The sequence below is a fragment of the Mustela erminea genome, chromosome 4 (assembly GCF_009829155.1).
Source record: "Mustela erminea isolate mMusErm1 chromosome 4, mMusErm1.Pri, whole genome shotgun sequence".
NCBI classification, from domain to species: Eukaryota; Metazoa; Chordata; class Mammalia; order Carnivora; family Mustelidae; genus Mustela; species Mustela erminea.
In genome coordinates, this window is record NC_045617.1 from 93807777 (window position 1) to 93832839 (window position 25063).

At 35.2% G+C, this 25063-nt stretch overlaps 1 protein-coding gene across 1 annotated transcript in view; it reads left to right on the plus strand.

Moving 5' to 3' along the window:
• Positions 1-25063, plus strand: part of CD2AP (CD2 associated protein) — a 136817-nt gene that overhangs the window by 92765 nt on the left and 18989 nt on the right. The window contains exons 10-13 of the mRNA XM_032340205.1: positions 1540-1576; positions 2636-2698; positions 20750-20915; positions 21331-21473. Of these exons, the coding sequence (XP_032196096.1) occupies positions 1540-1576; positions 2636-2698; positions 20750-20915; positions 21331-21473 (409 nt within the window). The remainder of the gene's footprint in view (positions 1-1539; positions 1577-2635; positions 2699-20749; positions 20916-21330; positions 21474-25063) is intronic.

Consider the following 25063-nt stretch of genomic DNA (forward strand, 5'->3'; position numbering starts at 1 on the left):
ATTGCTGTTTTGTTTCTGTGCCCTAGGGCAGGTGAGTCTGCTTGGGACCCTCAGGGATACCCTCCCTACCGCAGGTTTTTGTATCTGGGATGTAGTTTATGTTGTTACCTTGTCTGCCACTGTTCTCTGTGTGGTCTCTCTATTGTTTGCTGTGTAGAAGCTATTCAGTCCACCCTCATTTTTTCTAGAGGAATGGCCCTATACGTAGGTGTAGATTTATTGTGTCCATGGGAGGGGGTCACTTCAGAGTCTTCCCATGCCACCATGTTGGACTGCCTCCTCCTTGCTACTTCTCCAATTGAGTCAGAGAGCAGAGACCCAGGACAAGACAGTCTACCATATTTTATTTAAGCCAATCTAGAAATTCCTACCTTTGCGGTCTTTATTTAGTTAAGTAAATTATTAGAGGTTGCTCTATGGGTTAATGCTGTCTGAGGCCCTTCTTTTGTTAGATTTCATTCAGTATTTATTCAGCCTTTCATGGTGCTTTATTCTTTGTTTTTTTTTTTTAATTTTTAAAGATTTTATTTCTATTTATTTATTTGACACAGAGACAGAGAGATCACAGGCAGAGAGGCAGGCAGAGAGAGAGGGAGAAGCAGGCTCCCTGCTGAGCAGAGAGCCCAATGCATGGCTCTATTCCAGGACCCTGAGATCATGACCTGAGCCTAAGGCAGAGGCTTTAACCCACTGAGCCACCCAGGTGCCCCCAGGGTGCTTTATTCTTATGCCTAATGAACAAATTATTGGGCAGGGGGGAGTTATTCCGTGTTTATATAGCATTGACTCTCAGTTATTTTTAATTTGGTAAAACCAAATTCACATGCTTAGGAATATTTGAAGTTTAAGTCTTAAAAATAAATGAATGGTGGGATGCCTGGGTGGCTTAGTCAGTTAAGCATCTGACTCTTGATTTTAGCTCAGGTGATTGTCTCAGGATTGTGGGATCCAGCCCCGTGTGTGGCTCCACATTCTGCTTAACATTCTCTCCCTCCTTTCCTGCTTTCCCCCGACCTGAGTGGGAATCAGGAGTTGGACACTTGACTGACTGAGCCACCCAGGTGCCCCATAGACCTTTGATTTAAATCTTCTCTTTGAGAGTTCTGAAGAGTCAAGGGTATAAGCTAGATACATTTATTAGCTATTCTTTTTTTTTTTTTTTTTTTAAACCAGTTTCTCTTCCTTTCCCTGCCACCTCTCCTTTCCCATAGTACTCAATTGTTAAAGAGAGGTAAAATTGTGCCTAGGAGTCTTAAAGTAAAGGAGGCAGTCATGAATATTTTTGATTACCATTAAGGTATTTTGGGGTTTACCAAACTCACTGGTGAGTTTTGACATATTGGAATTTTGATCAAGAAGACATTTGCTCTAACAGATTAATTTTTTTTCAGTGACCTGTTTGTTATTAAGATCTTTTTGTTTTATAATTTTTGGCAGGGATGGGATAAGGACAGATAATATTAATGATCAGAATTTATTTTAAGTATAAATATGTAACATGTAAGTGTTCATGTATCTTCACTGTTGTTATTTTAATAGAAACCAAAGAAACCACCACCACCTGCTAAAGGTCCAGGTATGTAAGAAGCATATTATTCAGTTTGCTATTTTTTATATTTTCAAGTTATAAAATGGTAAAATTGGGTTTTAAGTATAAACCACTTACATTAGCAAAAATCATATATCCTGATATACAAACTAGAAATATATAAAAAGTAAGTGTTCATATATATTAGTATCAGTATTTTTAAAGTATAAACTGTATAAAATAGGATCTTAAGTATAATTTGGATACTTTCATTATAACATCATTTCTAATTAAGAAAATTGACATAGTTTAGATAGAATACTTAATATATTGATCTGGCCAATTAGTTATTCTGCCTTTTCATATTAAATCCATTTGATAATGTCTTAATGTGTTGCTAAGGGTTAAGCAAACTAGAAGAGTTTATTTTCATTTTTTTAAGCAGAAGTATATTACAGTATTCTTAGAAGACTTTTCCAGAGTTACAGTTTTATAATCTGGCTCTTTGTCTATTTCTGTAAATTTTAGCCCCTAATTTCTGATTTTTTATAAATAAAGTACAATTATTTCTTGGAAGATTTGCTTTATTTTAAAATAGTACAAGTCCTTACCTACTCCTGAGTTTTTGGCTTTGTATTTGCTGACCCAATCCCAGAACAAGTAAAGCACAAGTTAAAAATAATTTTTACAGAAGTTGGTGTTAGAGGATTTTTAGTCACCAGTCATACTTGGGATTTTTAAAATTTAACTAAAGTTAAATAAATTAAAAAATTGTATTCACAGTCACAGTAGTAACATTTCAAGTCTCCATACTCCATATTAGATAGTACAAAAATAGAATATTTCAATCATCATAGAGAGTTCTACTGGAGAATGGTGTTGTAGATGATATGAACATCTTCAGTTGACAAAGAGGGATCTGAGACCACAAGGTAACAGCTGCAGGGTTGGATATTTAGCCTAGTGATTCTGGTATATTGTTCTCTCTGTTAAGCCATGTTTTTCTCTGATGTTATTTTGAAACTAACCTGTACTGTTTAGTAGTATAATTGTCTTTGTGCTTTGAAATTATTTTTTTTAATGTATTAACTTTGTTTTTTTCCTTAGCTCCAAAGCCCGAGTTAATAACTACAGACAAGAAGTATTTTCCTGTAAAGCCAGAAGAAAAAGGTGAGACTAATTATCCCACCTTCAGAAAAGTAATTCTTTCTTTTGTGATCATTGAAATTAATAATATCTCTCCACACTAAATGATTTACATTGATTTTTAACAACCATTCAATATTTAACAATGTTTGGAGTTTTCTGGGAGGAAGTGTTTTGTTAAAATTGATAGGAAATAAAGATTTCATCCAAACTGATACCAATTTACTCTCATTAAAAAGTTAAACCATTACTTCAGTAAAAATGTAGTGTTTCATTATAGTTCATTATATAAGAAAACTAGATATTAAGTAGTTACATTTTAATTTTTTTTGGAGTCCCAATTAAAATAAATTAACATTTGCTGTTCAGAAGCTTTTGATCTTGATAAAGTCCCAAAAGCTCATTTTCGCTTTTGTTTCCTTTGCCTTTGGAGACATGTCTTGGAAGAAGTTGATGTGGCTGATATCAAAGAGGTTACTGCCTATGTTCTCCTCTAGGATTCTGATGGATTCCTGTCTCATGTTGAGGTCTTTTATCCATTTTGAGTTTATCTTTGTGTACGGTGTAAGATAATGGTCAAGTTTCATTCTTCTACATATAGCTGTCCAATTTTCCCAGCACCATTTATTGAAGAGACTCTTTTTTCCACTGTATATTTTTTCCTGCTTTGTCAGATTTGACCATAGAGTTGAGGGTCCATATCTGGGCTCTCTACTCTGTTCCACTGGTCTATGTGTCTGTTTTTATGCCAGTACCATGCTGTCTTGGTGATCACAGCTTTGTAATAAAGCTTGAAATCAGGTAACGTGATGCCCCTAGTTTTACTTTTGTTTTTCAACATTTCCTTCGCGATTCGGGGTCTCTTCTGATTCCATACAAATTTTTGGATTATTTGCTCCAGCTCTTTGAAAAATACTGGTGGAATTTTGATCGGAATGGCATTAAAAGTATAGATTGCTGTAGGCAGTATAGACATTGTAACAATGTTTATTCTTCCCATCCAAGAGCAAAGGAAACAGTCAACAAAACAAAGAGTCAGCCCACGAAATGGAAGAAGATATTTGCAGATGACAGTACAGACAAAAGGTTGATATCCAGGATCTATAAAGAACTTCTCAAACTCAACACACACAAAACAGATAATCATATCAAAAACTGGGCAGAAGATATGAACAGACACTTCTCCAATGAAGACATACAAATGGCTATCAGACACATGAAAAAATGTTCATCATCACTAGCCATCAGGGAGATTCAAACCAAAACCACATTGAGATACCTACCACCTTACACCAGTTAGAATGGCTGAAATTAGCAAGACATGAAACAACATGTGTTGGAGGGGATGTGGAGAAAGGGGAACCCTCTTACACTGTTGGTGGGAATGCAAGTTGGTGCAGCCACTTTGGAGAACAATGTGGAGATTCCTAAAGAAATTAAAAATAGAGCTTCCCTATAACCCTGCAATTGCACTCCCTGGTATTTACCCCATAGATACAGATGTAGTGAAAAGAAGGGCCATCTGTACCCCAGTGTTTATAGCAGCAATGGCTACGGTCGCCAAACTGTAGAAAGAACCGAGATGCCCTTCAACGGACGAATGGATAAGGAAGATGTGGTCCATATTCACTATGGAGTATTACGCCTCCATCAGAAAAGATGAATACCCAACTTTTGTAGCAACATGGACGGGACTGGAAGAGATTATGTTGAGTGAAATAAGTCAAGCAGAGAGAGTCAGTTATCATATGGTTTCACTTATTTGTGGAGCATAACAAATATGGAGGACATGGGGAGATGGAGAGGAGAAGGGAGTTGAGGGAAATTGGAAGGGGAGGTGAACCATGAGAGACTATGGACCCTGAAAAACAACCTGAGGGTCTTGAAGGGCCGGGGGGTGGGAGGTTGGGGGAGCCAGGTGATGGGTATTATGGAGGGCACGTATTGCATGGAGCACTGGGTGTGGGGCAAAAACAATGAATACGGTTACGCTGAAAAGAAATTAAAAAATAATAATAAATTAACTTAATTTCTTAGGTGAGTTCTAACTTTTAAAACATGGATGTGTTTTGTTATGTATTATCTAATTTTCACTGTCTATATTTGTCATAAACCTGGGAAGTTATTCCAAGGTACACATGTATTTTGATAAAAACATTATTTTGTTTCTTATTATTAATTTGGAGAAAATAATTATTTCTTTTTGTGCAGACAGATCTGCAGTGGTTATATCTAGTATACTAGGTTATATATACAGTTGACCCTTGAGCAGCACGACCCAGTTTGAACTGGAGAGGTCCACTTGTACATGAATTTTTTCCCATTAAATATGATACAGCACTGTAAATGTATTTTTCTTATGATTTATTAACCTTTTCTTTAGCTTACTGTATTATAAGAATAGAGTATATAATACGCATAACATAAATGTGTTAATTGAATGTTTATATTATTTGTAAGGCCTTTTGGCCAACAGTAGGCTTTCAGTTAAGTTTTTGGGGAGTCAGAAGTTATACTTAGATTTTCAGCTTTGTGGGGAGGTTGGTACACCTAACTCCCTGTGTTGTTCAAGGGTCAACTGTACAAGAAACAACTTGAACACTGTTTTAGAGTGCTTCTGTTTCTACTGTCAGTATTATTTCTGCCTATCCTTGTGTGTTGCCTACAGTGTTCCTTTATATTCTTAACTGAGTCCTCTCACTTTAGTCCCTTGTCTGGCTTATATTTCATATTGTTGCCAGATTTTTTTTAATAGACATTTTTTTTAGAATAGTTTTTAGATTGACAACAAATTTGAGCAGGAAATATAGAGAATTCCCATATACCCTTGCCCCGTACATTTACAGCCTTCCCCACTATCATAAACCAGAATGGATCTCCACAGAAATATTATACCCCGAAGTCCACAGTATATCTTGGGATTTACTCCTGGTGTTGTACATTTTATGAGTTTGGACAAATGTATAATTTGACAGATGTGTAATATGAATTACAGAATATGTCTTACTACCCTAAGAATCTTTTTTGCTCTGTCATTTCATCCTTGCCTTTTTCAGAATGTCATTTGGTTTTATTTATTTATTTATTTATTTATTTATTCATTCATTCATTCATTTTTCATTTGGTTATATTTTAATCTCCATGTCTTCATGACTTAATACCTGATTTCTTTTTAGCGCTTATTAATAGTCTTTTCACTATCTGTAGCACAGTTTATCGAAATTCACCTATTGAAGACATCTTGGTTGTTTCCATAGTCTGTCAGGTATGAATAAATAACATCCTTCTCTAAGTATCTTGGTGGACATAAGTGTTTAATTCACCTAGGTAAACAACCAAGGAGTGTGATTGCTGGGACATGTGTTAAGAGAATTTTGTGTAAGAAAATGTCAAATTATCTTCCAAATTATACCATTTTGCATTCCCATCAACAATGAATGAGAACTCCTGTTAACTCCTTATCCTGGCCAGCTTTTGGTGTTGTTGGAAACTGACTCCCAAATTACAATTTTGTATCACCTTCTCTTTCATTCACTAAATGCAGTAAGCACACTCTGGTTCATGAATATGTTATATACTTTTATAGCTTTATTTCTCTCATTATCTGTGCTTAGCATGAAAGTTTTTTTATGTCCTTTTTTCTTTACATTTGAGAATTTTTTATTTGTTATGCAGAAACAATGTTTACTTTAAAATATTTCTTAATCTAGGTGTAGTATGGCTGTTGTTAGGTCTGAGTCTTGGATCAGTTTATTTTGGTACCTGGTTATAATACCAGTCCTACATGAAAGACTCATTTCATAAAGAACGTAGAACCAAATGTAAGAACTATGTTGGCTTCATTACTGACATTATGATGTTCCTTTTATAGTTTCCTCAGTCAAGTAGATAGAGGTCTCATTAAAATTGAGTAGTGACTTCCTGTATTCTCTGAAATCAGATGATAAGCAAAACAAAAGGTGCTGCATTTTTATATCATTTATTTGGTCAAAATCCTGGCCATAATGAAGTAACAAGGACTGATTTTGCCCTGCTGAGTTAAACGACTAGAAAACTGGACAAAGTACATGAAATAGTGGTTTCAGATATTAGACAACAGCATAGGACTGTTACCACTGAAGGAAGTTATCACTGAACCAGTAAGGAAAGCCCTAAAATTACGATAACCTAATTGAAGTAGTTTACAGTCAGCCGAAAGGAACAAGTCCAGTAGAGCCCAGTTTTACTGTGGAATTGCAGAAACAGGAGATAGGAGTTTAGGGAGGCCATGGCAGCTACAGTTTGTGGGGCAGAATTCCATAATGGAGGGAACTACACAGAGAGCACTCTGAGATCTTTGTAGGGCTTACCATGAAGCTTTGGCTGAGTACTGTGAATTAAATACCTAAGAAAGGAAACTCACATAGCTGGAGAAATAACTGCTGGAAAGCATTTGGCGAAACAGTTTCTGGAACTCACTAATAGTTCATGTTCCTACAAGCCACAGTGGAAAGACTTGATAAGGCATAGGACAGAGTCTGTAAAAGATTGTATCACCTTAGACTTAGGGCTTTGCATGTACCTTGGAAGCAGATGGAACTAATCCCAGAACAGAACTCAATACAATTTGAAAGAGTATAACAAAATCTAGCAGCCAAGTGTGTAAAATACAGAATGTCCATTAGCTGATAAGAAAAATTACCGGACATGTAGAGAAATCCAGATAATAGCAACTTGTAACTAAAAGAAGAGTTAGTCAATTCAAAAGATCCAGAAATGACAAGAGATGATGGAAATAGCAGTAAGGACATTAAAACAGCTATTAAAATTATATTCCTTGTGTTCAAGAAAGTAAAAGACAATGCAAGACTGATGGTGAAAGAAATGGAAAATATAAAAAGACCCACATTGAACTTAGGCAGATGAGTTAATACAGTATCAGAAATGAAAAACATTGTGTGGAATTATCAGTTTACTGGATACTACAGATGAAATATTTAGTGAACTGGAAGACGACAGCAATAGAAACTATCTAAAATGAACTAGAGGGGCAGCTGGCTGGTTCAGTCAGTAGAGCACGCAACTCTTGAACTCAGCATCATGAGTTCAAGCCCATGTTGGGTGTGGAGCCTACTTAAGAAAAAAAAAAAAAAGCCTTAGAAAAAAATGAATCGAGCATCAATAACTTGATGACAATATCACATAGTTTTGTTTTGTTTTTTAAAGTAAGTTCCATACTCAACATGGAGCCCAATGTAGGGCCTCAGCTCATAATCCTGAGACCAAGACCTGAGCTGAGGTAAAGAGTTGGACACTTAATCAACTGAGCCACCCACATGCCCTGTTGAGTAATTTTATTTATGTGTAATTGGAGTCCCTGAACAAATGGAGAGAGAGTGGGGCAGAAAAAAATACTTGAAGAAATAATAGTTGAAAAATCTTAAGACTTGCTTAAACTGTAAGCCCAAAGATCCAAGCAGCTCAGTGAACTCAAAGCAGGAGAAACAAAAGAAACCATCTAAAGGAACATCATAACCTGTTCAGTGAAAAGCTGTGATAAAAAGAAAAGCATAAAGTCTGAATGAAAATAATTCTCAACCTTGAATTTTCTACTTAGCAAAATACGTTTCAGGAAATGTAGGCAAAATAAAAGCTTTCAGACAAAATCTGAGAGAACTTGTCAGCACACCTGTATATACTGCACGGAAAATGTTAAAGGAAATACTTTTTGGCTGAAGGGAAATGATGTTCTATGGGCGTTTGGATAAGTAGAAACTGATAAAGAATGCCAGAAATGGCAAATCTGTAAGTAAATATAAAATACTTATTTTTTTTTCTTTTTTTAAAATCTTGTCAATAACACCAAAACTCTTCATTGGGAAGATTTTAAAACTTTTTAAAAAAACTATACTATGTGTTGGTGTCAAAGTTTGTATGCAAATATAAGAATTTTTAAATTAGTGAGATAGGACAAATGTAAAATGAGGGAAACAATTCTTAATGTTTTCAAAATGTTCTTATTAACCTGACATGCCTAAATCTGGTTCAAGGAATAGAAAAAATGTCAGTGCTTTGCCTAGTAAGCTTTGGAGATGTGCATTGGGAGAGATAACTAGTATCAGTCTGAGCGTTAAAAATTGGTGTGCATTAAAGTCTGTCTTTTTGAATAAAATTAAACACAAAGTTCTACCCTTTTTCCACCCTCAACAGACGTTGAGGTCAGTATATTCTACCAGTATGTCTGTCCATGACTTTTATCTCTGTTAGGATCTTAATTCTACAGAAGATACACTTTAAAAATCTCTGCTGTCTTGAGCAGAGAGGAAAAAGGAGCTACTAGAAAGCATGAACCTGGGACACCTGAGTAGCTCAGTCAGTTAAGTGACTGCCTTGGCTCAGGCCATAATCCCAAGGTTCTAGGGTGGAGGCCCACATTGGGCTTCATGCTCAGCAGGGAACCTCCCTCTGTCTGCCACTCCCCCTGCTTGTGTGTGCATGCTTTCTCTCTCTGGAAAATAAATACAAAAATCTTAGGAAAACGTGAACCTGATTACCCTACTACCTTTGACTCTTCAGTGACTCCCCATCATCTCAAGGGATACTTTTCAAATCTTAAGAATAAATTGTGACTGCTTATTCCCTGCCTCAGGCCACCATGTAGTTTTTATTTTCTCAAACCTGCTTAGTAGTCTCCTGCCCCCTATTTTCTTGGAGGTACCTGAATGGTGGCCATAGCGTGCTTCATAAGAAGAAAAACACCAACACTTTGGAGCCCAAGTTTTTCTCTTGCTTTTTGTTAAAAGTTTCTTGGACATAGCTTTCAGTAGCCCACTTCACTCTCAGGGACTTGTATTCTTGCTATGGAGTATGTATGAAAAGAAGGGAGCAACTGATACTTTGGAGTGCCAGACAGAGAGACGTGTAGGAGAGAATGTAAGTGAAGCTCTTAGGCTTATAAAATCATTTAAATGGTTACCTTAATGTACATGTTCTCCCTTGTGATCCCAGTATCCATAGGAATGGCTGCTAAAGCCCAGGTTGGTTTAACACTTCTACTAATAGAGGCAGTGAATCTGTATTCATTTGCTTGAGGAACTTTTTTTTTCAGTTTCTATATCTGCAGGTGTAAAGGACAGAATTTTTCTTAATTTTCAGTTGATTCATAAGCAGAACCACATGGTATACAACTCCAGGCAGGAACTGAGCACCAATATGTTAATAATGGCATTATTGTTTTGTAATTAGCAGAATGGGAAGGGAGAGTTGGGCTGGTGGATGTTCCTCTTGAGGTTTTCCTGTCTCTGTGTCTGGCATTAAAGGGGGACAAGTTACTGTTGGTAGGAGAATGTATTCACATGCTAGGAATTCACTGCTAATACAGGAGACTACAGATTTTGAGGGTCTAGTTGGCTGATCACTGGGACTTTCAACCCAGCAAAATGAATTATGAATTGTACCCTATCTCCTTGAAAAAGTTACACTTTATTGACTATGTAAGATTTTGTCTCTCACAGAAGGTTGTGTGACTGCTGTTGGTTACCACACAAAGGTCCAATAGCATCATTAATTCATTTGTTCAGTTACTGAACTGAACTAAGAATAAGGACTTTCAGAGTTGGATCTTTTGTTGTCTTATTCTTCATTGCTTAGCCATATATATAAAGGCTCGTGGCTTAACCATCATCTGCATGCTGCTGATTCCCTTTCAGTGTTTGGATTTGTTCATACTCATTGCTGCTTTGTTTGTACTTACTTTGTTTGCATTTCATACTTTCTACCCATGTCTGTATGTATGTATGCGTATATATATGTACATATATATAAAATCATTTATATAAACTATAACTTATGAACTATTATATAAAATCATATATATATATAAGCTATATATAATTTTTAAAATAATTTCCTTTAATGGAGGATCTAGTTTTGTTCATTTGAAATAAATAGTTTTCTCCTCATTTTTTTTTTTTTAAGATCTTATTTATTTATTTGACAGACAGAGATCACAAATAGGCAGAGAGGCAGGCAGAGAGAGAGAGAGGAAGCAGGCTTCCTGCTGAGCAGAGAGCGATGTGGGGCTAGAGCCCGACGTGGGGCTCCATCCTGTGACCCTGGGATCATGACCTGAACCGAAGGCAGAGACTTTAACCCCCTGAGCCACCCAGGTGCACCCTTTTCTCCTCATTCTTGAGAGATAATTTTACCTTACATTGAATTCTAAGCTGGCAACATAGGTTTTGTTATGCGATTCAACTATTGCCCGAAATGGAAGTCTTGAGGTCTTGTCTTCTTTATGTCTTTGCTTAGGAGGGTTCTCTTCTTCCTATGAGCCAATAAAAGGAATGCAGAGTAATAATTTAATGAAATTGAAATGTAATAAAAAGTTGTAGATTTTCCAGTTCAATGTTGGCTATGGATAGGGCTTCATATTATGGAGTGATTTGGAAATCAGTATTGAAAATATCTTTTTAAATTATATGCTGTGGAACTTTGGTATAGTACAGTTTAGTGTGGAATTAAAATCAAGATCTTTGTGTTTAAGACTCCTTTCATGGTAGTTATTGAGGTACTGAACTACAATGCCTTTTCATCTGTGATACAATCTGTAGTACATAAACTCTTAGTTGAGAACTGTGGCAGGACGCTATTATATTATATATTTAGTATGCTTACCAAAAAGGAAATAGTACTTATCTCTAATGTTCTACAAAAAATCCTTCCAGTTTGAACCTAAAAATAATCTTGACCTCTTAAGGAGTAGCACATTTTCTTTATTATACTTAACCCACACATGAAACAGATTTTTAATCAGATGTTAAACATGTATTAACAGTATGCAAAATCATTCAGTCTCAAAATTTGGAGGAAAGAAAAAAAAAACTATGCAAAATCAGTATGTATATGTTAGGCAGCTGGCTTCTGCCAGTCACTAGGAAGATTAAATTTTTTTCTGTTTGTTTTCTTCCTGTTTCAAGTGATATTCTGACAGTTTCTAGTTGACAGGTTAATATGCACGATAATGAGGAGATTGTAACTATTCAGAGACTTAGAAAATAAGCATAATGTGTTGACTAGAAAAGAGAAAGTGATTCCTGACCACAGAAAGAGAATGTGAAAAGAATGAGAGAAAGCATAACGCATTCAGGAAATAGCTATAGGTAACTAGAGGAATTGTGAGAAATCAAGCTAGAAGGGTAGCTTGGTACAGTTGTTTCCAGTCTTAGTGGCATATCAGGATTACCTGGGTAACTTTAAAAAATACACTGATGCCAAGGATCCACTTCCAGAGTTTTTATAGGGTAGAACTCAGGTTGTATTTTTTAAGCTCTCCATGGGATTCTAATCTGAAGACAAAAAAAGAATCACTTGTGTGATTGATAAAAGGCCTTTCAGTGCTATGGCAAGAACTTGCATTTAACTATTTGGTTATATCTTGCCCTGTTCCAAAAAAGATTTAAAGTAGTGATAAGGGTTTCAGAATTTATATTATGTAAATAAAGTGTGTATGTGCATGTTTCATATAAATGTTTTAGTCGTATTATGACTCATGGGACATGAACTTATTACTGGGTTTGAATACTTCCTGTTGCATTTGGGAAAAAAAAAACCTCTAGCTTATAGTATAGTAGAGTCTCAAAAGAAGACTTTTCTGACCACATTAGCTTTAGCTTAGCCTACTAGGTTTTGAGGGATCTGGCCCTCCGTTGAGTTCTCTAATATATTCCATACTTTACTTGTTGATTTTGTGTAGTAGGGTCACCCACTCTATAATGTTCATAGAATGAGTTTTTTTCCCTCCCATTTACATGGTATAATATCCTTTCCTTGGAATTCCATCTTTGTCTTACACTCCTCTCAGAATTTTTTTTATTTAAAGATTTTATTTATTTATTTGACAGAGAGAGAGAGAGCGAGCACAAGTAGGTAGAGTGGCAGGCAGAGGGAGAGGGAGAGGCAGGCTTTCCACTGAGCAGGGAGCCCAGTGCAGGGCTCAATCGCAGGACCCTGGGATCATGACCTAAGCCGAAGGCAGCCGCTTAACTGACTGAGCCACCCAGGCACCCCTCTCAGAATCTTTTTATATGAGATTCCTTCTCATTTTTCAGATTCTAGGTTGAAAAGTCCAGCTAATGTCACCTCCTTGACATAGCCTTTTAGTACTCTAAAAGTAGATAATTCTCAGTATTGTCACAGATTAGTTTAGATATTTTGTGTATATTTACTTTCTCCTACATTTGATTAAACCTCATGGGGTGAAAGGTCCATTTGCGTGTGTGTGTGTGTGTGTGTGAATTTTATTCAGCATTAGTGCTATAGTTTCTTGCAAAGTAAGTATATAATGCATAAGGTATACCCTATAACATAATTATTACGTAATTGGAAAGCTTTAAAAAACTGGTGTGACATGTTCAGGTATGTTTTTCTGAAACTGTGCGCTTGCTGTTTGAATACATGTGGTGGTGGTATGGGTAAAAAGGATTGGAATGTTTTCAAGAGCAAAGAATAGAAAATAGAAAATCTTTACTCAAACTGAAACAATAGGGGAACAGTGTCATATAACTGGAAGTCTAGAGGTAGGAGTCATGTGACCCTCCACCAAATAATTTCATTTTGGACCTGGATTATATCTCTCTCCATTAGTGTCTACCTTGTCTTCAGGTTGGTTTTTCTTCAGATCACAAGGATGCTACCTCTGACAATCAGGGCAATTTGATATCTTGTCTATTTAATAGGAAAGAGAGGAATATCTCTCCACATCTGTGGAATTTAAGTCCTTTTCAGTTTCTTGGACCAATTTTGGGTACATGTTCAATTCAAGACCTGTAAGTCTTAAAAAAAGAATGTTGAGCACTTACTAACTTGTTATAATCATATGAAGGTAGCATAGATTTGAGTTAATCGACTACATTACCAGCTAGAGCTGTTGACATATAATTAGGCTCTACTATAAGGAGGGTGGCTTAGGTTTTATATTAGTACATCTTACTGACTAATTAAATCCCAAGGGTTGTAAGGATGGGGAAAAGAGGTATGAATTATAAAATAAAGACAGTTTCTGGGGGAAAATATGTATAAGTTCAGCTTTTGACATGGAATTTGATACGAATATTGGAAATACGGGATGAATCTTGGCTGAGAGTTTGTGTTAAGCATTTATTTATAAGATTCTCTCTTGGAACTCAGCTGTTAAATGTATGGATATGTGTAATGTTGTTCAAGAAGATTGCTTAAAATGAGAATAGGAAGAGAGGTTAGCTTGAAGTCTTAGAATCAGTGCACATTTAAGAAGTTGTTAGATGAACTGGAACTCCTGAAGAAGATTGATGAGTGACTGTACAGGCAGGCAGAGAATGATCTGAGTGAGAACAACTGCAAAGGTTGTATGAAATATACACATATATACTAAATATTGAAGAGGTGTGAAGGGTACGAGAAATTACAGGGTCCAGATCCAGTAGAGGAGGGGAGCCCCATAAAGTAAGCCTGTCATTTGGGCCTGTGTTTCCTTTTGAGGCATTTGCCAATTCTGAAAGTGGTAGCTTAGCCTAGGAAAAGAACTTTAATTATAATTTAGGGTTTGAGAGACAAAATTTAGAGCCCGAAAAAAAGGAGTTACTGTAGTAAACTCCTGGACTTTGAGTTGAGTTCCAAAGAGACTTCTTTGATAGGAAGTGTGAAATGGCCGTAGAACTAGCTTTCAGAAGCACCAAAGCCCAACTGGTAATTGTCTCAGTCTGATTAAGAAGGTGATAATGGGATTTTACTGCACCTTAGCCTGACTGCCTGAAGCAAAGTAAACCTTTAGTCCCTGGAGCAGAGGACATACCTTAGAGTTTTAAATTATCTCTGTATGTTTTCATATAAATGTCTCATGTCTCATAGAACAATAACCAGACATACTTGGGCATATAATACATGACTAGAAACCACCAACAACAGAAAATAGAACCTGGTCCACAGGTGTTTTAGATATTTGAAATACCAGACACAAGCTCTAAAGTAACTATGCTTAATATACGTTTAGAATATTAAAAGATGTGATTGATAATTTTGGCATAACTAGAAGCATGTAAAAGCAATGTGAATGCAAGTGTAAATGAATTTGTATAACTATAAAATATATGGTTGACCTTCAGCAATGTAGGGATTGGGGTGCTGACCGACCTCACAGTCAAATATTGCCTCATAAATTTTCTTAAAGGTTTTATTTATATATTGGGTAGAGAGAGAGCATGCAAACAGAAAGAGGAGCAGAGGGAGATGGACAAACTAACTCTGTGCTGAGTGCCTGAGGTAGGACTTGATCCCACAACCCTGAGATCATGATCTGAGCGGAAATCAAGAGTCTGATGCTTAACCAACTGAGCCATCCATGTGCCCCTCCCATATAACTTCTGACTCACCAAAAACTTAACCAATAGTCTACTGTTCACCAGAAGTCTTACTGATAACATAAACAGTTGACTACACATCTTTTGCATTATATACTGTATTTTTACAATAAAGTAAGGTACAGAGAAAATGAAAGAAAGTAAGAATGTTAAGAAAGAAGAAGTACATTCCTGTATTAAATAAATCTATATAGGTAGGCTTGGACTGGTCAAACATGTTCAAGGTCAACTATATATGATATATATGTATGGGTATATGTGGTGGTATTTTCAAAAGAAAAATTCCTGAATTAAAGCTTAACAGTGGGGGGAAAAAAGTTCTTAAGAGACATTGAATACAGTGAAAGATTTAACATACATGTAATTGAAGATCCAGATGGGGAGGAGAGAAAAGGGACTGGAAAACATATTTGAAGATATAATGCTTTCTAGTCTTCCAAAAATGATGCAAAGCAAAAAGCCACAGAATCAATAAATAATATGGAGCACTGCCTGGATATATACAAAGAAAACTACTCCATGCACTCAATATAGAGTGTAAAAGGAATGCCTTTTACAGATACCATGTGGGGGATAAGTATGTCACAGAGTAGGAAATGATTTTTTACAACACGTATAAATGACAAAGTACTTATATTCAGAACATACAAAGAATTTCTACAGATTAGTAAGAAAAAGCTTGCTAAAATGCAGCTAAGAGTGTTGAATAGATACTTCATCAAACTATGAAGTTACTCAATTTCATTACTCCTCAAGGAAATACATTTTAAAGGAAAGTAAGATTCTCACCAAAATGGGTGAAATTTTGAAAAGGAGAGTAACAATACCAAATGTTGGTGAGGATTCATATTAGGAGAACTCCTATACACTGTTGGTGGGAATGCAAATTGTTAACATCTAATCTGGAGAATTTAAGTTGAATGTGATTTATACAGCATTACCCAGTGCTGGCACTCCTAGTTAAATATCCAGCAGAAATGTGCTCTGTGTGTGTGCCAGAGATTCAGATAAAGTTTATCATAGCATTATTTTTATTGGCTCTTACTTGGAAACAACACAAATGTCCATTCACAGTTGAATGGATAAATAAAGTATATTCACATACCAAGTAAAATAGTATGCAACAACATGAATCTTAGGATTTTATTGATGTAAACTTTAAATGTGCAAAAGTGATCTATAATGTTAGAAGACACCTTTGGGTAGGAGCAGTTGGGTAGTAATTGGGAACGGGTATGATGATAACTTATTGTGGCTAATGTTCAGTTCTTGGCCTGAGGGTGGTTATTCATGTGTATTCATGTGATGACAGTTTCTTAAGCTTTGTACTTAATGGTTCTGAAAGTTTATTATACTTGAGTTTAGGTTATTTCAGTGAGATTAATATGGGTAGATTTCTTTTGTCCTTGTTTTCTAAAAATGTTAGGAAAATAGATTCAATTAAAAAACATTGGTGGGGCACCTGGGTAGATGAGTTGGTTAAGCATCCAGCTCTTGATTTCTCCTCAGGTCATGATCTCAGGGTCATGAGGTTGAGTCCCACGTCAGACTCCGTGCTGGATGTGGATGGATCCTGCTTGAGATTGTCTCTCTCCTACTCTTTGTCGTTTCTTATACCACACCTGCTCGAGTGTGCGCTCGCTCGCTCTCTCAAAAAAAAAAAAAAAGCTACATTTTGGATTTTGGATAGTACTGTGTTTTTCTCTAACACATCTTTGAGTAACCTTTGATAAAGAATGGATTTGATTTTTCAGTCTGAATTTATGGTCTCAGAGCCCATTCATGCTTTGGTGCCAGTATAATTGTTTTACTTTTCTATTTTTTTGAATAATTGGAGTATAGTTGACACACCTGATGTTGCATTAGTTTTAGCGTACAACATAGTGATTCAGCAAGTTTATATATTATGCTGTAATCACATGTGTAGCTATCATCTTTTTCTATACTTCACTCTAGCAATATCATTCACTATATTCCTAATGCTGTGTTTTTCATTTCTGTAACTTATCCGCTCTATAACTGGAAGCCTGTGTCTCCCAATCATCTTCTCACATTTTGCTCATCCCCCCATACCCCTCCTCTCTTTGCAGCCATCATTTTGTTCTCTGTATTTATAGGTTTGATTCTGCTTTTTGTTTATTCAGTTGTTACTTTAAATTCCACTTAGGAGTGAAATCATAAGGTACTTGTCTTTCTCAGTCTGACTTATTTCACTAAGCATAATACTCTCTAGATTCATGCATGTTATCTCAGATGGCTTGATCTTATCCTTTTTTATAGTTGTATGATGTTCCTGTGTGTTTATGTGTTTCTGTCTGTATACAGTCCCCCTCCAGTCTTCCATATTCATTTGTCTTTTGATGGACACTTAGGTGGTTGTTTCTGTATCTTGGCTATTATAAATAATTCAGTGATAAATATAGGACTCATAGATCTTTTAAAATTATTGTTTTTGTTTTCTTTGGGTAAATACCTAGTAGTGGGATTATTAGATCACACAGTATTTCCGTTTTTGATTTTTTGAAAATTGTTTTTCTACTTTTATTCATGCAGTGGGGAACTGATCTCATCTGTATTAACAAATGGATGAATTGATTAACATTTAGTTTAGTGTAATATATTTTTATATTCTGTAGTAAATAAGATAGGGCATATTTTAGTTATTTTGCTGTATTTTGTTAGCTGCCATGTATTTTAGCTGCTTTCAGTAAAAAATTTTCTCCATACCCTTACCATAATTCTTTTCTCTATCTTAAGTTATAACTTACATACCTTACATATTTCTTCCTTTGGGCATTTGAAAAACTAACAAGGAGTTTTTTCTTTAAATTTCCTCTTGGTTTTGTTGAATTTCTAGCTAAACTAAAATTCTGTGCACAGTTGGATACTCACATACAAAAGAATGAAGTTGAACCCTTACCTCATGCCATATATAAAACTTGACTGAAAGTAGATCATTCACCTAAATATAAGAGGCATAAAACTCAAACTCTTAGAAGAGAACATAGGGCTAAATCTTCATGGCCTTGGGTTTGGCAGTGGATTCTTAGATCTATGACACCAAAAGTTCAGATAACAAAAGAAAGAAATGGTTAAATTGTAATTCATTAAAATTAAAAATTATGTGCACCAAAGGACATTATGAAGAAAGTAAAAAGATATACCACAGAATGGAAGGAAATATTTGCAAATCCTATATCCAGTATCAGGAATATATAACGGGTTTAGTATTCTGATCTATAAAGAGTAATTACTACTCAGCAGCAAAAGGGCAGTCCAGAAATGGGCAAAGGATTGAAGTAGATATTTCTCTAAAGAAGATCAGCAAAAGGCTAATGAGCGCATGACAAGATGTTTAGTATTATTCTTTATTAGGGAAATACAAACCAAAACCACACTGAGTTGCTTCATTCTCTCTAGGATGGCTATGATAATAATAAAAATGAAAAATAACAGGCATTGACAAGGATTTAGAGCAAATGGACTGCTCATATTCTACTGATGAGAATGTAAAATATTATAGCTGCTATGAAAAACTGTGGTACTTCCTCAGAAAGTTAAACATAGAATTACTGTGTGATCCTAAATATATACCCCAAAGAATGGGAAACATATTCAAACAAATATTCGTATGCAGATGTTTATAACAGCATTGTTCCTAATAGCCAAGAAGGTGAAAAAACCCAGATTCCCGTCAACAGATGAATGAGTTGTGCTATATACATACGGTGGATGTTACTTAATCACAAAAAAGAATGAAATAATGATACATGCTACGTTGAGAATGAACCTTGAAAACATTATGCTATAGTGAATTGAGCCAGACAAAGAATGTTACGCAGTGTGAGTCCATGTATATGACATGCCCAGAATACCTAAATCTGTAGAGACAGAAGGCAGGTTGGTGGTTGCCGGGAGATGGGTAGTGGGGAACATGGGGAGTAATGAGACTCAGACTCTTCTTTTGGGGTATTGAAAGAGTTTTGGAACTTGATAAAGGTGCTGGTTGCAGAGCATTGTGAATTTACCAAGTGGCAGTGAATTGTTCACTTTAAATTGTTAGGTAAATATCACCTCAATAAAGGTAAATAAAACCTAGTACCCAAATACATTGTCATCATATATAATAAATCAGCATACTATTGTTGATTTAGTCATGGCTGTACCAGAAATGATGAATCTTAGTTTGATCATCTTTGATTCCCATGGATATTTAATTGTGTTTTTTTATTTTAAAATAAACTGCAGAGTTGAATTGATTTTAAGCTTTTAGTTATACCTCTGTAAAGAAGTATGTTCAGTTAATCAGTGAACTTCTGTTTAACCTTCATTATTTTCCCTGATATTTTATATAAAACATCTTTCTTAAAGAAACATTTTTTAGAGATTTAAGTTTTGTTGGCTATTATAAATGATACAGATGGCTCTATTGGCTTATAGTTAGAATTAGGTGGTATAATTATGATGTAATTATATGATGCATTGTTTACTTTGAGGCCATATGAAAGTGGATTTTTGTACAACATGATGACCATGGTTTTAGTAGACTAAGCTATATTTTCAAATGATTCAAGGAAGCTATACATAAATGATTAAATGGAAACAATGGTAATTTGTACTTTCATTGTTGTTAGAGTAAATTAACTATTTTGAACCAGGGGTTTACCTAGGGCTTGCAGTGTTTGTTCAAGATTCATAGCCACCAGTTTCTGATAGATATGAAATCTCATGAAATTATTTGTGGTCCTGTGCTAGACATTTTTTACAAAGACCTGGTAAGTTTTGAAAATTATTCAGTATTGCACTTGAGGGTATTTTTGCATATATATGTGTTAGATACATTTTTGCTGACTGCTATTATCATAAATATCTAGTATGTGTGCACCTTTGTCAATTAAAAAAAATCCGTTTCGCCCATTCTTCTACCCACTTCCCCTCTGGCAACCACCAGTTTGCTCGCTTGTGTTTAAGAGTCACATGTGTGTGTTTTAATATTTCATCTTAGTTCTTGAAAGATCAGGAGCCAAGTATGTCATTGTATATAGTACCATACCTTTTTGGTGATAAAATTGTTTTTATTAACATGGCTTAAAATCGTTCCATTGTTTATTTCCAGCATATTTTCTTATCTAGTTGATAGAATTATTAATGGTGTTAATAAACTGGAAAAAATGAAATTGTGTTAATATATTCCTAGTACAATTGTGAGGATTATAAATACAGGCCTGTAATTTTCTCATCTGTGACTAGTCAGATTAGCCTGTTTTTCTTAACATTTGATATTTTTCTTTGTCATTGTGATTATTTTTAAATATGTATGTTAAATGTCACAAGTTTACTATACATCAGTCTCAGAAAGTGGTCTGGATTTAGGTATAGATAACACTTATACTCTCCTATGCTTAGAGAAAAATCTTAAGTGATTATATTTGAGTAGTTTACCACCCGTAAAAACAAAGAATGCTGGGAAGACAATAAGAACTGGGCATTATTTGTTGCTCAGAAGCTTATTGTGATCCTCCTTCCCACCAAAGTAAGCTTTATTTTAGATATTTAAACTTATTAAATTACAACTTTAAAGTGAACACAAACAATAATGGCTCTGTTTTACACATTTTCAGTCTGATGTTAGCTCTAAGAAGTAGAAAAACCTAAATAATTTTGATTGTTAATGACTTATTAAATATTTTTAAATAACCAGATGAAAAATCAATACTGGAACAGAAACCTTCTAAACCAGCCGCTCCTCAAGTCCCACCAAAGAAGCCTACTCCACCCACCAAAGCCAATAATTTATTGAGATCTCCTGGAACAATATATCCAAAGCGACCTGAAAAACCAGTCCCTCCGCCACCTCCTATAGCCAAGTAAGTTTTACCTAATTTTAAATTAGGTCATTTTAATTTAGGTAACTTAGCTAATTTAGTTTATTGGTTACCTGGGTTACCTGCCTTTGACATAAGTGGCTATACTGCTTTTCTAAATGTCAAAATAATTTTTGAAGTATTTATTTTTCTTATTTTTTCTGTAGACTGTAGTGACTGTCTGTTAAATGATTTATATTCATACTAGGTATGAATATACACCTAGTAGGCTGTTTTTACATTTCTGATTTTATTGTGATTAGTCTTATTGTGGAGGTTTATGATTATGGAAATAATTTTGTGAAACAGAAAACTTACTGTGCTATAACATCTTCAGTGCCATTAATTCACAATGTTAAAAAATGGTTATGATTCACATATAAGTGATTTCTCCATATGTTTGATTTTCTCATTTCAGGATTAATGGGGAAGTTTCTACCAATTCATCAAAATTTGAAACTGAGCCGGTATCAAAACCAAAGCTAGATTCTGAACAGTTACCACTTAGACCGAAATCAGTAGACCTAGATTCATTTACAGTTAGGAGCTCTAAAGAAACAGGTAAGTTAACATGTAGAAAGGTGTTGCATTTAAAAAAAAGTTGCCAATCCAGTTTTCAGAAACTATTTAAGAAATTTGTGTATGTATTTTATGTGTGGATAGATAGAGTGGAAATTAATTAGAATTTGTTTAAAATCTATGAAACCAAAATAGAAAAATAGAACTAGAAGAAGATAAATGTGCAAAATACTTGATTCATATAAGGACTAAGAAATGGATTAAAAGATCATCCATTTATCATATATTTTGTCCCCTCATAATGGAAAATCCATACTACTCAGGCAGATAGGAATACATTTTAGTTTTAAAAGTTTAAGGATAGAGAGATGATCGTACATTATCAATAGATCAATAGATTATCAATACCAGCACTAAATTATAGTGAAGATTATTTTTACTTTTCTACTTTATCTCAAGATACTTTTGTTTTTAAATTTTTTTTTTTTTAAGGATTTTATTTATTTATTTGACAGAGAGAGATTACAAGTAGTCAGAGAGGCAGGCAGAGAGAGAGAGGAGGAAGCAGGCTCCCTGCTGAGCAGAGAGCCCGATGCGGGACTCGATCCCAGGACCCTGAGATCATGACCTGAGCCGAAGGCAGCGGCTCAACCCACTGAGCCACCCAGGCGCCCAAGATACTTTTGTTTTTAATTCAGGAAAATACGCTTTTTAATGACTCTCTCTCTTTCTTTCTCTGTGTATGTATATTAGGAGGCTTTATTTCTTTAGTTACATATTGTTCTTTAAGTTTTAGGACTGATTTTTCAACCCATCAATCATCTTTGTCTCCTGGTCTTTTATACCTCTTAGTTGTAAAATGGAAAATCTGAAACAGGGAAGTTTTGATAAAGGTCTCAATATTAAAAGCATAGCACAATCATTACCATTGTAGTAATGATTATTATATACTATCTTGCATTTGGTTTTAGGTTTTTTTTTTTACATTTTCAGAGTACTTTCTCATATATATCCTTATTTTATCTTAATAGTAACTCTAAAAGGCAGATGCTATTTTGCTTTTAAAGAAATTAAGCTATAGACACATCAAGTGTCCAGGATGACATAAAGCAGAAGAGAACTTTTAAAATCCCCCTTATATAAAGTGCTCATGATATTCTTTTAAACGTTTTAGTGTCTTAATACGTTTAGCCTTCATATTAACATTTCATATTTATATTCAGACTTAAAGGGCAATTATACTTAGGGGTTTTTTGTCACTGTATTGTAAGATATGCTACTTCTTACCTTTTGAAAGCTGTTAGGTAATTTTATTACTTTTCCAAATTGTCATTTTGCTAATACAAAAGGTCCGACCTACACATGGATTCCTTCAGATTTTTAATTTGAATGTTTTATAGATTATTTCATCATATATTTGGATCCTGCCTGCTCTGGATGAAGCCATATTCATTAATAACTTCTGAAAATTATTTGATTGTATTTTAGAAATACTCAGATATCTTTAGTGTGTTTTATCTGGTGAAAATTGTTATTTATTCTTAGTGAAATAAAAACAAAAAAATGTTCTTTATAGAAGGTTTTTAAAAAATATGCTTTGGAGGGGCACCTGGGTGGCTCAGTGGGTTAAAAGCCTTCGGCTCAGATTATGATCCCAGAGTACTGAGATCGAGGCCTGCATCGGGCTGTCTGCTCAGCGGGGAGCCTGCTTGCTCCTCTCTGCTCAGCGGGGAGCCTGCTTGCTCCTCTCTCTGCCTGCTTCTCTGCCTACTTGTGATCTCTGTCTGTCAAATAAATAAAATCTTTAAAAATATATATATATATCTTTTAGGGGCATCTGGGTGGCTCAGTCAGTTAAGCAGCTGCTTTTGGCTCAAGTCAGGATCTCAATGTCCTGAGATTTAGCCCCAGATCAGGCTCCCTGATCTTTGGGAATCCTGTTTCTCCTTCTTCCTTTGCTACTCCCCCTGCTTGTGCTCTCTCTTCTCAAATAAGTAAAATAAAATAACACATGTAATAATGTCAAACTATTGGTGGTTTGTAAAATTTGATTTTTTACTCTTTTTGGTCCCAGTTTTTACTTTTATCTATAGCTACTATTTATTCTTCATTAAAAAACAGAGAGGACTTGTGAAACAGGGTTTGCAAATTCATATTTGTTTTTTTCCCTTCAAATAAATAAGAAAGTAATTTAGAGAAACTGAGGCATATTTAAGGACAGAAAACTAACAGCTAACTTCCAAACTACTGTCCTTTATTTCTTTCACTATCAGGCTGCCTTTGGTGTACTACGCTTAACACCCAGTTCAGTTCAGGAAATACACAAAGCCTACCACAGAGATACCTAAAATTCAATTCCAGACCATTGCAATAAAGTGAATATTGCAACAAAGTGATTCAAATGAATGTTTTGGTTTCCTGTGCATATAAAAGTTACTTTTACACCATACTATACTCTATTAAATGTGCATTAGCATTATGGCTAAAAAAAGGTGGACATACTTCAACTAAAAAATAACTTTATTGCTAAAAAATGATAACCATCATCTGAACTTTTAGCAAGTCATAATCTTTTTGCTGGTGGAGGGTCTTGCCTTAATGTTGATGGCTACTGATTGATCAGGGTGGTGGCTGATGAAGGTTGGGGTGGCTGTGGCATTTTCTAAAATAAGACAACACTGAAGTTTTCTACATCAATTGACTCTTCCTTTCATGAACAGTTTATTTGTAGCACGTAATACTGCTTGATAACATTTTACTTACAGTAGCACTTTTTTCTAATTGAAATCAGTCCTCTCAAACCCTGCCTCTGCTTTATCAACTAAGTTTATCTACTATTCTATATGGTTTATTGTCATTTCAACATTTTTCATAGCATCTTCACCACGTGTAGTTTTCATCTGAAGAAACCAGTTTCTTTGCTCATCTGTAAAGTTTTGTCATGAGATTATAGCAATTCAGTGACCTCTTCAGGCTCTGCTTCTAATTCTAGTTCTCTTGGTACTTCTACCGTATCTGCAGTCATTTCCTCCTCTGAGGTCTTGATCACCTCAAAGTAATCATCTCCTTCCAAACTCCTGTTTGACCTCTCCCATGAATCCCCAGTGTTCTTAATAGCATCTAGAATTGTGAATGCTTTCCAGAAAGGTTTTTTTTTTTTTTTTAGGATTTTATTTATTTGAGAGAGAGAGAGCAAGAGAGCATGAGAGGAGAGAGATCAGCGGGAGAAGCAGACTCCCTGCCAAGCAGGGATCCCAATATGGGACTCAGATCTCAGGACTTTAGGATCGTGACCTGAGCCAAAGGCAGTTGTTTAAGCAACTGAGCCACCCAAGTGCAACACCTCCCCACCCCCTATGAAGGTTTTTAATTTACTTTGTCAAAAGCCATCAGAGGAATCATTATCCATGGAAGTTAGAGTGTTACGAAATGTATTTCTTAAATAATAAGACTTGAAAGTCAGAAGAAAGTCACAATTGCTCCTTAATCCTTGGGCTACAGAATGGTTGTTAGATTAGCTGGCATGAAAACAACATTAATATTGTACATCTGCATCAGTGTTCTTGGGTAACAAGATGCATTTTCAGTGAGCAGTAATGATTTGAAAAGAATCTTTTGAGCAGTAGGTTTCA